The sequence below is a fragment of the Zonotrichia leucophrys genome, chromosome 5 (genome assembly GCF_028769735.1).
Source record: "Zonotrichia leucophrys gambelii isolate GWCS_2022_RI chromosome 5, RI_Zleu_2.0, whole genome shotgun sequence".
Classification (NCBI taxonomy): domain Eukaryota; kingdom Metazoa; phylum Chordata; class Aves; order Passeriformes; family Passerellidae; genus Zonotrichia; species Zonotrichia leucophrys.
Genome location: NC_088175.1, coordinates 61,837,106 through 61,853,447, shown reverse-complemented (window position 1 = coordinate 61,853,447; position 16,342 = coordinate 61,837,106). Strand labels below are relative to the sequence as shown.

The following is a 16,342-nucleotide window of genomic DNA, read 5'->3' as shown; positions in this document are numbered from 1 at the left end:
GTGGGCATTGGGCACAGCTGGGGCTCTGATCTTGGAGCTCTTTTCCAGCCTCAGGGATTCTGTGAGGTTTAGATTGGATATTTGGGAAAATTTCTTCCCTAAAAGGGTTCCCCAGCCCTGGCACAGGTACAGGGTGGAGTCCCCATGCCAGGAGGGATTTAAATCCATGTGGATGTGGCACTTGGGGTCACGGGGCAGTGGTGGATTTGGCAGGGCTGGGGAATGGTTGGATGAGTTTAGAGGTCTTTTCCAACCTTCATGATTCCATGATTCCATGAATATCTGTCCATTGGTTTGGAGTCCCCATCCCTGGAGGTGTCCAAAGAATTCCTGGAGGTGGCACTGAGAGCTCTGGGCTGGGCACAGGGTGGGCATTGGGCACAGCTGGGACTCTGATCTTGGAGCTCTTTTCCAACTTCAGTTATTCTGGGATCCCACTGGAGACAAGGATAAAGGTTATTCTTACTCTTGATTGGCAGAAGTTATTAATTACTAAAGCTGATAATTGTTTTGGCAGGGTTTGTGCTGTACTTTAAATATTGTTTTAGATCCTGGCTGATAACACACGGCAAGATCTGGGGACTTTCACCAACATTTTCTGTTTGGCAGAGAAAAAGTTGAATTTTTCCAAGTTTTTTCTCCTCTTGGAGGGGGAGGAAACCAAGAGGAGAAGGATGAGCTCAGAGTGGTTTCTTCTGCTCCCAATGTGCTTTGCTGTCCTTGAAATGTGTTTTAAGACACTTCTCCTGCTGCATCAAGCAACTGGGACTGGGATTTTTAGATCTCTGTCCTGTATGATAAGTAATTTTGGGAATTTTTACGGGATCCTGATGTAGTTTTGAGGTGTTTAAGAGTGGGAGAAAAAGTATTGGAGGGAAATGCATTCCATATGCATTCCAGAAACCCAGGCTCTAGGGAAATCCTGAACTCCAACAAAGCTTCTGAGCCACCCCAAAAGCAGGAATGGGGATAATCCAGTGTGGAACCTTGGGAATGGGGGGTTTGTCTGGGATTGGGAGAATGGCTGAGTCTCATGTACAAAGAGGGAAGATTCTCAAAGGATCACTTTGGGGCAGGAAAACTCAGCAAGCCTTTTTTTTGTTTTTTCTTTGGAGAATGGCTTTGGCACAAGAATTAAACTTTTTAAAGGCCCTGGAGAACATCCAGCTGCCACATTCCAGGAATTTAAAATTTCTTTGGCAAGTGCAGAGCCCACTGGGGGTTGTGGCAGCTTCTCTGAAGGGTTTCATTCATATCCCAATCCTTGTCTGGCTTGTGACAAGAGTCCTGAATTCCCATTTTCTTGTGGGATGGGGCAGCCCCAATCCACTGCTCCATTCATGCCTTGTCAAGCTGGGATTTTGGAGCTTAGGAAATATTTTGGCTTTTTTTACCCTTTTTCCTATGCTTGGGATTTTAAAAGTGACAAAATTCCAGCTGCTAAGCTGTCCTTGTTTCTTCTTGGTCAAATTCCTGCAGTTTTTGGAAATTTCACCCTCACTTGAATGTGTTGGGATCTCATCCATGATCCATCATCTATAACCCCTTCAAATCAGGGAGGAAACACCTTTCCATCAGGAAAAATGGAAGGACACAGCAATTTCTGCCTCCAAACCCCATGACACCTCTGGTACAGCTCCTGGCTTTTCCTGGGAGTTGAGGGTAGGAGGTTGTGAAATTTCCATCCTTGGAGGTCTTCAGTCCTTGGAAAATGTGTGGTACGAGCTGGAGATCGGAGAAGGAACACCCCGAGCTCAATCCCACCTGGATATTTCTTGGAATTACGGAGCGGTTTGTGCTGGAAGAGATCTTAGAGATCATCTATTCCCAGCCCCCAACGTCTTTCCTCCCGGTGCCGCTGATTTCCATAGAATCTTTCCTTCTAAAAGCCGCTAAAAGAGGAACCACGCTGAGTTTCTCCCCCTTTGATCTCCCCTTCATCTCTTTAACGGATCAGATTTGGAGCAAGTTGTAAACTGAAATTTTCATCATTCAAAGGAATCCAAACCTCCCCCTCCTTCAAAAGAGCAGCTCCGAAGGAGCCGGGAGCTAATTAAGCCGAGCACACGGAAAAACAGGAATAAAAAACCCTTTTCTTTGCAAAATTAGCAGCAGTTTCTAAAAGTAGAGACAAAACCTGAAGTCTCTCCGTGGGATTTGCATTTAAATTGGAAGTGGGAATGCATCTGGCCTTGGAAGTGCCAAATAATTACTTGATATTAAAAAGTTTGGAGATGTTTTAGGAGAAGACGTTTGACATCTTAATTGTTCGGTGAGCTGCTGGAAGTTCAGGATTTTAAAATCTTCCAGCTCAAACCGTGTTGACAGGAGCAGAACGAGCTGGTGCTGAAATGTTGGGAATGTGGAGCTTTTTTTAGCAGGAATTTGCTTCAAGCCTGTCTTGGGATGCAGAGGGAACTCTGGGGAAGCAGCACTTTCTCAGTGACCTCAGAGTCTTTTCCTCATGGATTGGGAAGTGTTGGAAGAGGCTGCTCGGGGTGGGATGGAGTCAAAATCCCTGGAATTGTGCCCAAAATGTGTGGATGAGGACAAGGTTTAGTGGTGACCACAGAGGTGGTACTGGTTGGTGGTTGGACTCGGTGATCTCAGAGGACTTTTCCAACCTGAACAATTCCATGATTCTAAATGCCCAATTTAAGGAATTTTAATTTTATGAGTGGTCCAAGTTGGAGTGTTGTCCCTAAAAACTCGGGCTATTTATTACATTACTCTCTTTTCAAATGTTTGTTGAATTACTTTGTATTTCCTTCCGACCCAGACTGGTCCTTATGACTGGAATTGCATCCAGGCCTGGGCTTCTCAGGACAAGGTGTGGATGTGTTGGAGGAGGCCATGGAGCTGCTCCAAGAGCTGGGAATGTTCCCCTGGAGAGGAGAAGGCTCCAGGGAGAGCTCAGAGCCCCTGGCAGGGCCTGAAGGGGCTCCAGGAGAGCTGCAGAGGGACTGGGGACAAGGGATGGAGGGACAGGAGCCAGGGAATGGCTCCCAGTGCCAGAGGGCAGGGATGGATGGGAGATTGGGAATTGGGAATTCCTGGCTGGGCTGGAATTGCCAGAGCAGCTGTGGCTGCCCCTGGATCCCTGGCAGTGCCCAAGGCCAGGCTGGACACTGGGGCACCCTGGGACAGTGGGAGGTGTCCCTGCCATGGCAGGGGTGGGAATGGGTGGGATTTATGGACATTCCAACCCAAATCATTCTGGAATTCTGTGCACACTTTGATTATGCTGAGCTGATATCCACAAACTCTATTATTTGGGGTGTGGTTTTGCTCTTCTATTCATAATTAAGTTTTACAATTAAACCAGAAATCTGTAATTTCCTCTCCATTATTTTCCTCTCCAATATTTTCCTGGTCCATGACGGCAAATGCGAATTTTTGGCAACCGCGAATCTGAGTTTTTCCCATTTTTTCTCCACAGAACAATGCCAAAATGTATTTTCATGTAAAGAATGAAGTTTAATGACCGCACTGAGATAATCACCACTGAAAAAGATCTTTTTGACAGTTGTTAAAGTGTTTGGATAAGGGAATTTAAGGGAATCCGGGAGAATGTTAAAGACAGACCCAATTTTATTGCCCACAGCCAAAATAAACAAAAATTTCATATCTCCTCAGAGCTTGGGATAAAAACTTGGATTTTCCTTCTCTTGATTTGATAGCAGTGGACAAGTCACTGCCAAGACATCAGGGAAGGATTTCTGTGGGTTTTTATTCAGTGGGAATGAGGGTTTTGGGCAGCAAATGGATCAATTTAGGCTGGAATTCCAGATAAAAATAAATATGGACGGCAGAGCTCTTCCCATGTGGGGTATTGGAGCTGATTTTGTTGTTCCTTCCATTATCACATCATTCCAGGATGGTTTGGCCAGGCTGGATGGGTCTTGGAGCAACCTTGGACAGTGAAGATTTCCCTGTTCATGGGGTTGGGACTGGACAATCCCTAAATTCATTTCCAACCCAATCCATCCTGGAATTCTGGGATCTTTGGCCATTTCCCTGCTGTGTCTCTGTAGTCCATTGTCCTTAAAAAATAATTGAAGAATCTTTCCCAGGATCACAAACTCTTTTCCCCACATTTGAGAAGGAACCAGGAAGGGGTCAGGAGCACCTGGACACCAGGAAAGGTTTCCTGGCTCCTCTGCCCCAGCCCACAGCGAGATCCAGGAGATCACAGAATTCCCTGAGATTTTGGAGGATTCTGGAAGTGGGGTGTGGCTGGGAATGAAATTATTGGAATATTGGAAATTTCCCACTCTGGGTGCTCAGGAAAAGGGCCGGGCTGGATTCTGAGTTTTCCAAACCTCCAACATTTTCTCCAAGACCGTGCAGGGCTCCACATCTGCTTGAGTGAGGTTCTTCTCTGGTTCACTGTGAAATCAAAATCAAAACAAAATCGCTTGCAAAAAGTGAAGGGAAACAACCAAAATGACTCCAGACCTCCTCAGGGGAGGGCACAGAAGGTGCCTCAAGGGGCCTCTGGCTGCTCAAAGAAGGTTAAAGCCAGAAATTTGGAGTTTTGCTGCTCCGTGGCCCTGCTGTCACAGGTAAAACACGGACAGAACCGTCAGCAACCACAAATCTGAGCATTCCCTGTCCTGCATCCACTGGGGAAGCAGCCAGGGGTCCATAGTTCCGGTGTTAAAGCCTAAAAATGGTGCAGAAAATCGTGCAGAGCTCGATGTAGTTAGTGGTGGTGTTTGAGCCATTGGAAATTGGTGAGGCAGGAACATTCTGAGGCATTAAAGGAAAATTTGGGGTCGATAAGGGAGGGGGTGGGAAAAAAAAACCTGAACCTGATGAATGCAAATAGGCCTTGCCTGAGATCCTGAACTGCATTTCATTACTTTGAAAATATAATTAATGAGGGAGGGCAGGGACTGTTTGTGAGGAGTTTGAGGACAAAAGTTGTTTCATCTCGGATTGTTTGATCACATCCTCGTTCTTTGGGGCCTCTTTGGAGCGAGGCTGGCACTTTGCTGAGTCTCAAAGAACAGTTTCAGATTTATTTGCACGTTCGCTGCTCCTTTGCAGCTCCGTGGGCTGGTGACGTTCCCGAAAATCCACTGGGAGGGGTCTGCAGCAGCGTCTCCCACGTTTTGCTGGTTCATCTGAGAATCCTGGAATGGTTTGGGTGGGAAGTGACTTTGGAGATGATTCCATCCACCCCCTGCCATGGCAGGGACACCTCCCACTGTCCCAGGGTGCCCCAATGTCCAGCCTGGCCTTGGCTATCCAGGGATCCAGGGGCAGCCACAGCTGCTCTGGCAATTCCAGCCCAGCCAGGAATTCCCAATTCCCAATATTCCATTAAATCTCTTTGAGTTTATAACCATTCCCCCTCGTCTCTGCCTGTGTAAAAACCCCTTAACCTTTAATTTCTTTTTAATTTCTGTGTCGCACCCCATGAAAACTTCTCAGCACGTAACTGATACCACAGAGACAAAATCCATGGCAGGGCTCAATTTTCTTGGCATTTTGGAATGCCCTCCTGGAAATTTCCTCCTGGAAACGGAGGTGCAGGAATCTACAGCTGAGGAAAACTCAAGCCACTCTTTTATGGGATGGCTGGACAGAGGAAATGATACAAAAACCCCTTTTTCCTTTACCTGGTGGGTTTGGATCAAGCTCAGCTCAGGTGTTCCCAACGTGGTGGAAATCAGAGAGCTCTGAAGGGATTTTGGAGACCTCATCCAGAGTCATGGAATGGTTTGGGTTCCAAGAACCTTAAAGACCATCCACTTCCAACCCAGTTCTGCTTGCAAGAAACAGCTTTGACCCAAACTTTGAGGTTCTTGTCTTTTCTTACCTCGGAATTTGTGCTTTTCCACAAAGGAAAGTTACCCTGACTTCCCTGCTCGACTTTGTTCAGTCCTAGGCAGGAGAAACTGCTGAAAACTCAGAAATAAAAATAGTTTATTGAGGTTATGAGCAACTAATTTGGGCTGAAACGTCGCTCTGGTCGTGCCCATGGAGTTCTTTTTTGGTTCTCCCCTGCCTGAAAAGGATCTGCATAAAATATTGAGGGGTTTTTGTGTGTGTAAGCATTGTTTGTGCTGTTATTTCCACAAACACATAAAAAAAGCTCAGCTCGTGCCTCAGAGTTTAATTCTCTGGTTCTCCAGTTTAATTCTCCAGTTTCCAACTGGTTCAGCCTCGTGATCCCAACTTGGTAGCGCTGATTCCTGGGAATTGGCTGAGAATTCCCCAAGGGATGGAGAACTGCTAGGCAAAGAGGAGTGCAAAAAATTCCATTCTTGATTAAAGCCATGGAACTCCCTTAAATAAATAGATGTAAATGAATAATGTCAATAAATTAAATAATTAATGAATAAATAAAATCGACCAGTTGGATGCTTTTAAGATGTGGTTGGAACTGAGAAGTGACGCTTTTCCTAGAAAAATACCAAATTTTCCATTCTCTCCTTGAATACGTTGCCTTACTCAATGGAAGAAGCCTCTCCCACCCCTGTGGAGCTGAGGGTAAATAGCACAAAATTTAGGCTTTGTCCCCCCACGTTGAAAAGACAACCTAATAAATAAATAAATAAATAAATAAATAATTAAATTCTTTTCCGAGCTCTGGAAGTGTTAATTCTTTTCCAGGCGCTGGGAGTGCTCGTTCAGTGTGGAATTTGCAAGTCCTTGTTTAAGGAGCTACTGAATTACCAAAATTGAGTCGGAATCAGCAGAACTGAGTTGGAATTTGCAAAATTGAGCTGGAATTTGCAAAACTGCGTCGGAATTTGCAAAATTGAGTTGGAATTACCAAAATTGAGTTCGAATTCGCAAAATTGGGTCGGAATTTGCAAAATTGAGCTGGAATTACCAAAATTGAGTTCGAATTCGCAAAATTGCGTCGGAATTTGCAAAATTGAGTTGGAATTGGCAAAACTGAGTTTGAATTGACAAAATTGAGCTGGAATAAGCAAAACTGAATCTGAACTCACATTTTCACCACTCGTGGATGGAGTAGACAGATTTTTTTTAGTATGTCCAAAGTGTGGAATCTCTAAAACCTTGCAGGGCCTGAAGGGGCTCCAGGAGAGCTGCAGAGGGACTGGGGACAAGGGATGGAGGGACAGGAGCCAGGGAATGGCTCCCAGTGCCAGAGGGCAGGGATGGATGGGAGATTGGGAATTGGGAATTCCTGGCTGGGCTGGAATTGCCAGAGCAGCTGTGGCTGCCCCTGGATCCCTGGCAGTGCCCAAGGCCAGGCTGGACACTGGGGCACCCTGGGACAGTGGGAGGGGTCCCTGCCATGGAAAGGGTGGGATGGGATGGGATTTAAGGTCTCACCCAACCCAAACCATTGTGGGATTCTGTGAAATGGATCCAGGACAATGGGAAAGGGAAGAGGAACCCAGGGAATTGTGAAAACTCTCAGTAGAAATCTCCATAAATGGTGGATATCAGTATTTATCTTTAGTGCTTCTACCCAGCTTGGGGATCTGTACAATTTCTAACCAATATTTTTGGTTTGGGTCCATCCAGATGGAAAAAAACCACTTGGATACACCCATAAACATCCTTTGGCATATCTCTATATGGAAAAAAAAATATTTTTGGGTTGTGTCAGGAACATTTTATGTTCAGTTCATCAAAAAATCTGTGTCCTTGAAAGGTTAAATGCCTGATCCTGAAGCATTCTCTCAAAAAAAAAAACAAACCCAAAAAATCAGGACCATCCCAACCCTCAGTTGATGTCAGTGGGGATGGAGTTTTGGAGAGTTTTAGGTTTTTCATTTACGGAAAATTGAGGTGAGTGAGATGCAGGAATATTTTATTCCTGGAGACTGAGGGTGGAATGCCAGGATAAGAGGCTCCTTTATGAGGAAGATGGTGGGAAATGAGGTTTTCCAGAGCTGCTTTGTCCCTACTCTGGAGGTTATCCCTTAAAAAATCCCCATGTGGAACCCTGAAATTTCCTTATCTCTGGTGGGAGGTGGAGAATTAATTGGATTTGTACTTGGGGTTTGGATAGTCTTGGATGCAGGAGAGATTCGAGATGGATTGGAGGTGACCCCACTGGTTGTGCCAGTGATTTTCGGGTGATATTTCCCTTTTTCTGGTGCTCTGACAGAGCAGGAAGGACGAAAAGCCAGGAAATCCCTCCAGAGGTGGGAAAAAAACCCTGAAATCTCAGGAATTATTTTGGTTGGCAGCAGCTAAGCCTGATTTAGGTGCTGGGACTTTCTAGTTTTCATTGTGGAGGTGACAGTGCTTCACAGCTGCCTTATCCGTGATGGAATTTAATCAGGATTTCAGTTCCTAGGAAAAGTTATCCATGTGTTTAACATGTGCTTTGGAAGGTTCAAGGGTTAGGGTTAGGGGTTCCACCAAAAAAATCCCAGAATTATTGGGGTGGGAAGAAACCCTCAAGTTCATCCTATTCCATCCCAGGATCAAGGACATCTCCAACTATCCCAGGTTGCTCCAAAAAAAACCAAACCTGGCCTTGAAAACTGGTTTTTCCAGGGATGGAGCATCCATTGGCTCTCCAGGGAACCCATGCCAGTGTTTCATCCTAAAAATCAGAAAATCATATTTCATATATAAAAATATTATAGAAAATATTATATATTTCCTATATAAAAATAATATAATCAATTTCTGCCTGATATCTTGTTTATTTCCACAAAAAAAAAAAAAAAAAGCTCGGCTCATGCCTCAGAGTTTAATTCCGTGCCAGTTTCCAGCTGGTTCATCCTTTAATTCCAAGTTGGTGCCATGCAGTTTCCTGGGAGTAAAATCAAATCCTGTGGCTGCAGCCCCTCTAAAAATCATATTTGGGCCTCCAGTGTGTCTCCCTGGGTTTTTAAGATTTTCTAAGCCTTCTGATGTTTACATTCTTGTAATGAACATTTTTATGCACTTTCTGTTAATAATTATGGTTTTGCATTCTTTTCTGCAGGAGTAGAAATTTGATGGACTGTTGGTTTATCAGTGTCATTGGACTGGTGGCACTGTCACTCTCCAATCCACTGTCACTTTTGGAAATCTATAAATGTTGGAGTCAGAATTAAACTTGCCTTCTTTTTTACCTTGAAGAGTTGCGTGTCTGCGTTGTTTTATTTCATGTCCTACCGCAACACCAGTGAAGCCAAATTTCCACTCTATCATAGAAAATTTCTCTTTTATTTTTTCGCCTTCCAGCCTTAAAAAAAGGACGCTTCTGGATCACCCCCGACCCGTACCACAAGGACGACAACATCCAGATCGGGCGGGAGGTGAAGATCTCGTGCCAGGTGGAAGCCATCCCCCCGGAGGAGCTCACCTTCAGCTGGTTCAAGAACGGGCGGCCCCTGCGCAGCTCGGAGAGGATGGTCATCACCCAGACCGACCCCGACGTGTCCCCCGGCACCACCAACCTGGACATCATCGACCTCAAGTTCACCGATTTCGGGACCTACACCTGCGTGGCGTCCCTCAAGGGAGGCGGCATCTCGGACATCAGCATCGACGTCAACATCTCCAGCAGCACGGGTGAGGAGGAGCTCCGGGGCTGGGTTGGTGGGGTGAAGGCACCTGGTGGTGGGGAGGGCTCCTCCAGGGGCTGCAGGGAGCTGGAGAGGGAACGTTCACCAAGAGGTGGTTGTCCGGTTATCTCGGCTGTTAACCGAAAGGTTGGTGGTTCGAGCCCACCCAGGGACGCCAAATGTCCGGTTTTTCTGGTCTGTTTGAGGGGCCTGGAAAGGCCCGAGGTGGCCTTGGGGCAGCCCGCGTATCGAAGGACGAGAAGAGGCTTCAGTTCTTCTTTCGGTTTTTATGTTTATTAATTGTTTATCTAAAAGATGTTCTTTCAGCCCGACAGAGCTCTGCTCAGCAGCCAGCCATGAGCACACTGTGCTGCCCTCCGGACAGTCACCTATCTTTATACCCATTGTTACGTGTACAATATTTATCATTTTTCCCCAATACCATTTATTCTCATTGCTGGGTGCACTCTCAGTAATAACCAATCCAAGAGTGCCACCATCACCACAGAAGATGGAGGAGAAGAAGAAGAAGAAGAAGGACAGGACACGCCCCAATTCCTCCATCTTACTTCTCTAAACCCCCCTGTACAGAAATCCTAAACCCTGTGTTTCACTCTCTAATTAACCAATCCCTTCACCATTCACCCCGGTGAAGCCCTCATCCTTGTCGTCTCCTGTGTAGGATCAAAGTCCAGCCACCAGACACTTCTGGAACATTCCAGGACTCCCGAGCCCCCCAAGGTGGTCTCGGTGGCTCGGCACCTCAGGACTGAGATCCTGAGATCCGACAGGTGGTGGCAGGAAAGGGGGAATGGATCCAAAGGGAAAGAGGGGAAATTTAGGCGGGATGTTGGGAATTTGGAATTCCTGGCTGGGAAGGGTGGGCAGGCCCTGGGAAGGAATTCCCAGAGAAGCTGTGGCTGCCCCTGGATCTCTGGAAGTGCCCAGGGCGTGATTGGACAGGGCTTGGGGCAGCCTGGGAAGGTGGGACCATGGCAGGGGTTGGAATGAGATCAGCGTTAATCCCAAACCACTCTGGGATTCCCTGATCCTTGATCAGGGAATCAGAAAAACAAAGAAATTCTTGGTTTTATTTTCATCCGTTATTTATTTTCTCCTATTCCCTGATCCTTGATCAGGGAATCAGAAAAACAAAGAAATTCTTGGTTTTATTTTCATCCGTTTTTTATTTTCTCCTCAATCCTTTTGAGGTGGATTGCTCATGGAGGCAAATCCCACGTGCCCAGGCTGCCAGTGCCTGCTGTGTCACCCTTCCCCAAAAACAGAGATTTATTTTCTCAGCCTGTTGCTAATTCCAGCTACATTTGCCAGTGGAACAGACAGCTCAGGGATAATTAAATACCTGTGAGGTTGTGACAACAAATAGCTGGGCTGGAAAGGGGAAACCCTGCCAAAATCCCTCCTGTGCAAAGGTCTGGGGTTTTTTCCCGCCCTAATTAGAGAGTGGAGAATCCCCCTAATTAGAGAAATTAGAATGTCTAAATTTGGGGGAGTTGGGGCAAAAAATGGGGTGGGGACAAAGAAATTCTTGGTGGGACCTCATTGATTTGGTCACAGTTCCTCAAATGTGATCAGGGGTTGAGTTGCTTTGGTCAAACAACAGAAACCTGAGGAAGTTCCCTGTTGGATCATTTTTGGTCATGGATGTGCTCCAGGGCTGGAGCCCCTCTGGAGCCAGGCTGGGAGAGCTGGGAATGTTCCCCTGGAGAGGAGAAGGCTCCAGGGAGAGCTCAGAGCCCCTGGCAGGGCCTGAAGGGGCTCCAGGAGAGCTGGAGAGGGACTGGGGACAAGGGATGGAGGGACAGGAGCCAGGGAATGGCTCCCAGTGCCAGAGGGCAGGGATGGATGGGAGATTGGGAATTGGGAATTCCTGGCTGGGCTGGAATTGCCAGAGCAGCTGTGGCTGCCCCTGGATCCCTGGCAGTGCCCAAGGCCAGGCTGGACATTGGGGCACCCTGGGACAGTGGGAGGTGTCCCTGCCATGGCAGGGGTGGCACTGGGTGGGATTTACTGTCTCTTACATCCCAAACCATTCCATGATTCCATGATTTTACTATCAGGAAAAGGAGTGGGAGGATTCTTAGAGGAGAAGAGGCAACTTTGGAATGATGGATGAGCATTCCATGCAGACTTTGTCACCTGCCTGCCCAGGTGGAACAACCAGTGCAGGTTGTGCACTCATGCATCCAATATCTACCGAATTCCCTGGACTTCCTTGGGAATCCTGTGGAAAACTGATGGGATTTCCTGGAGACAGCCATTAGTTGGCCATTCCTATCAGCCCATCACAATCCCTGCAGGAAATGATGAATTCTGTCACCCCTTAAACTTCCTGTCCTGGAACGCTCCAGAAAATCAGGAAAGGGGAAAAAAAATCATGGAATTTGAGCTCAGCCTTTTGCAGCATCCTAAAAGGAATTCTCCTCTTGGAATGACTTCATTACCCAGCCGAGTGGAAGCTGAAATAGTTGCAGTGCTTTGAAGGTCATTACTGATTCATCAAGATTCATTACTGCTCTGCTAATTAGGAACAGAAGGCCCAGGCACAAACACATTTCCCAAATGCCACGACTTGCAGGGCTTTATGAACATCCCTCTGGATGTCTGGGATGGGGGGGAATTTCCTCTTCCTGATGTTTGTGCAGCTCCTCCTGGAGTGGGGCTGTCAAATCCTAAGGAAGGAGCAAATCCATGAATTCTCCGGGAGGTTGGGAAAGGACGTGTGGCTCTGGAATTGCCCTTGTTTAGCAGGAATATTTTTTTTTTCCCTTGACATTTTCAGCAGGAAAAATCGGGGATTTATGTCCTGAGTATCTTACATAAATGGACCTGAAGTAATCCCCTCGCTGCTCCCCCCATATCTCAATAAAATAGGTCAGTGAAGAGTGGGAATCGAGACTCAAACGTGGAATATCTGCCCTAGAAAAACCCTGTCATCCATAAAACCCACCCTGGGCAAATGTTACTGAGAGCCAGCCTGGGTTTTTCGGGATATGTGGGATCATGCCATGGAAACCTGGAGGCAGAAGACGCTAAAAAAGCAACAAGATGTTAAAAAAGCAACGAAAACCTCAATAAAGTGGGTTTGCGGTAAGCGAAAAAAAAGAGGTGGATTGGAGGGTGTCAGTCTGTGCAAGGGATTTTTTCTCTGCCTCAAATGTTGGATAAGCAGGAAGAATCAGCTTTGGGATTGGGATGGTTTGCTCTATTCAGGAGACTGCTTTTATTCCCAAAAATCAACATTTATCCCTTCTGCCTCATTCCCTTTCCACCTTTTCCCTGGAGACATCATTGAGCAGGCAAGAGATTTGTTATTTTGGGGTGTTTTCCTTTATTTTCTGGTTTTGCCGCTCTGAATTGTCACGGGAAGGTCTGGAGGAAGTGCTGATCCCTCTTTTCCCACGGGAGACCTTCCTGTGGCTCATTCCCACCCCGTGTGGGCACAGCCAGATGTCCCACATGGAAAAACATCAGAAAAATTCCTGCCCTTGGGATAAGCCTGAGGATGTGCTGAGCTTCTGCCACCTCAGGATGGGAGCGTCCCATAGCAGGACGTGGATTTTGGATGAGCACAGGGTGGCCTGGAGGCCTCCAGATCTCATGGAATCATGGAATCACAGGATCATGGAATCATGGAATCACGGAATCAGAAAATTATGGAATCATGGAATTATGAAATCAGAAAATTATGGAATCATGGAATTATGAAATCACAGAATTATGGAATTGTGGAATCATGGAATCATGGAGCTGTTTGGGTTGGGAGGGATCTTTGAGTTGGAAGGGCCACCTTCCGCTATCCCAGGTTGCCCCAACAATTCCAGGGATAAATTTGCCTTTCCAGAAGTTCTGCCACATTCCAGGCAGAGAAATTCCTGGAGAGCTGCTCCGTGTGAGGCTCTGCGATATGAAAAGGGCTTCCCTGTCAAGCTAATCAGCTCTCCATTAAATAATGAATTAATTAAAGCTCCAGGCTGCTGTTCCAGGACCTGCAGCCTTGATCCGGTGGTGCCACAGGACTCCTCTGGTCATCCTGGTCCTGCTTTGATGAGACATGAAAGGGACCTTGATTCCAGCTCCAAATGTTTATTGGGATCACAGGCATTGCATAACGAGGATGTGGGGTTGGGCAGGTAATTAGTGGCTAATTAAGATATTTGTAAACCTTAAGCACCGTCCAGAGCGGTCATTGATGGCAGAGGCCTTTGGTTATTGCAGCAAATGGATGGGTTTGGTGATCTGCTGTCCCTGGGATTTATCTTGGGAAGGAGCAGGGAGCAGAGTGGACAGAAAAATGCTGTATTTTGTTACAAATCTCTGTCTTTTATAGTTCTGGTTTCGTGCTGAATTTACCATTTTTCTTGTTGATTCCATCCTTGGGAGCCCCTTCCTGTCCTGCTCACAATCCCTTGGGGAATCTGATTTCTCTGGGACAAATCCACCCTCCATGGATTGACTCCAGCAGGATTTCTGTAATTTCTGGGATTTCCACACCCCCTGTGTGGCAGACTCCCTTTGTTCTTCTCCAGAGGGCTGTGGATGGACTCCTCATCCCATGGTTCTCCTCATCCATGGATGCTCCTCAGCACGGCTCCTACAAAAGCGCTGGAATTCATTTCCCTAATTTCCCGCTGGCTCTGCATGTTCTGGGTTTTAAATGTTCCTTTTTCCTCTGGCCGCACACCAAGGTGGTGGTTTAGGGCTTCAGTGCTGTGTTCCAAGCACTGATCTTGGAATTATTTCCCTGCCTGAGCAGAATTTTTTGTCCAAAAATCAGGATCATCCCAACCTCAGGATTGGAGCCTTTGTCCAAGGCCTCACCATCGCATCAGGGTGAGAGGAAATGGCCTCAGAGGTGGTTTAAATTGGATTTTAGGGAAAAATTATCCTCAGAAAGGATGGAAAGGCTGTCCAGAGGGGTTCCCTTCCCTGGAAATGTTCAAAAAATGTGTGGATGTGGCACTTGGGGCCATGGGTTGGAGGTGACCGTGGTGCTGGTTGATGGTTGGACTTGGTGATCTTGGAGGGCTTTTCCAATTTAAAGGATTCTGTGATTCCAGAAAATCCATGGTGGATTTTGTGTCCTCATGTGCAGTTAGGAGTGGTTTGTGCCCCAGAAAACATGGAATTTCCCCTTTGGAATTGGGACCTTGCCTGGGGGGACACAGGAGCTGGAATGATGGGAAAGCACCTGTGAAATCCCAGGAATTCCTGACAGGCCGCTCCATTTCCTTCCACACCAGGGCCTCGATGGACCCTCTTCCATGGGCATGAAAGGGTAAAGGAATTTCTCTCAAGTTCTCTTGGCTTCAGCTGCTTTTCCGATCATTTTCCTGGATCAGCAAATCTCCCCCCGGGCTCTTCTCTCACCTCTGGGTCCCTTCCAGCAGCAGCTCCTCAGCGTTCCCCAACATTCCTCCCAAAAACCCAGAGCAGCTGAGCAGCTCCAGCCTCTGTTTACAGACAGAAGCAGCGTAATTATCCCTCAGGAATAATTATCCCTTGCCGCCCTTCCTGGGTGGAATGATCTTGATCAAATCCATTCTGTGCCCGGGCCCGGCCCTGTCTCAACTCCAGCATCACGTCAGGGCATGAATCATGAGCTGGGCCCAAACCGCGGCTCTCAGGCAGAGGATGATTAATCCTGGCCACTCAGCCCTTCAAATTCATAAATATTGCACAAGTAGGACACGCAAATAACTTTGTTCTCCCTTCCAGCCGGCACAGTGTGGATTCCTCAATATTCCTGAGCCAGGCTGGGCTGGAATTCCTGGGATAATGGGAATTCCAACAGCTCCTTGGGGAGATTCTCTCTGGGTGGTCTCCAGTTTTGGATGATTTCATGACGTGCTGCTCAAACACTCCATTGCTGTGCTTGATCCTAATTATCAGGATGAATCCTTGCGAAGCAGCCTGGTCACATTATCCCAGGATTTTTCCCTGTCACTGACAGGGATTATTCCAAGGAAAAGTTTTCCTCAAGGCTCCCAAGGACACAGAAGTGACAGCAACCCCCAAAATCCGCAGGGAAGAGCTCAGCAGGTGTGAGGCCACCACTTGTGGGGGCTCCTTGTCCCCCTCTGGTTGTCCTGGAATCATGGAAATAATGGAATTCTTTTTAGAGCCCGTCCAGCCTCCATGGGCAGGGAGGTTTTAATGGGATCAGAGCGCCTCTGAAGGATTTCTCTGTCTGCAGCTTCTTGCCTCTGCCAACGGCTCCCTGGCATTTAATTAATCTGTCTGATCCGTTAATTAAGCTGGAATTTGATCCATCAGGACTTCAGAGAGCTCGAGTGGAACTAACAACACCCAGAATGCACAAGGAATAAACATATTAGGCTCAGGAATTTTGGGTTTTTTTTCTCAGAAATAGCTGTCTTGTCCTGTCCCCGTTCTCCTCTAAACCACGTTGGATCATGGATCCTCTGGAATTACACTGGAACTGCCACAGGAGAGCGGCTGGAAGAGTTCCTGTCTGGTTTTACTCTCTCCAGCAGCAGGAGTGTCCGTCTGGGGAGCAGAACAAAGAATCAGAGGGCAGGAGAGCAGTGACCTGCTGCCACCTCACCCCGCGCTGGATCAGCAGCCCAGGGAGGCTGAGTTGTCCCAGATATTTTATTTAAAACCAGGGTTGGACACAGATCAGCAGAACCTGCTCACCACGGGCCACTGCCCACTCGCAGGGTGACAATGTGGCTTTAAATTGGAATGTCACCAAGGCTGTTTGTTCTGCAGGTGTCACCAAAGCTTTTTGCTCTCCAAGTTTTGTTCTCCAAGTACCAACCAAGCTTTTTTTCCTCTGAGTGTCACCAAAGCTTTCTGTC

The 16,342-nt window shown here is 47.1% G+C and overlaps 1 protein-coding gene across 2 annotated transcripts in view; it reads left to right on the top strand.

Annotated features, from left to right (window-relative positions):
- MDGA2 (MAM domain containing glycosylphosphatidylinositol anchor 2) overlaps positions 1 to 16,342 on the top strand; it is a 226,059-nt gene that overhangs the window by 125,532 nt on the left and 84,185 nt on the right. For both annotated transcript variants that reach the window (XR_010440695.1, XM_064716005.1), the window contains exon 7: positions 9,175 to 9,504. Coding sequence is in view for 1 of the 2 variants with exons in the window: in XM_064716005.1 (XP_064572075.1) it covers positions 9,175 to 9,504 (330 nt within the window). In the remaining variant the exon portion in view is untranslated. The remainder of the gene's footprint in view (positions 1 to 9,174; positions 9,505 to 16,342) is intronic.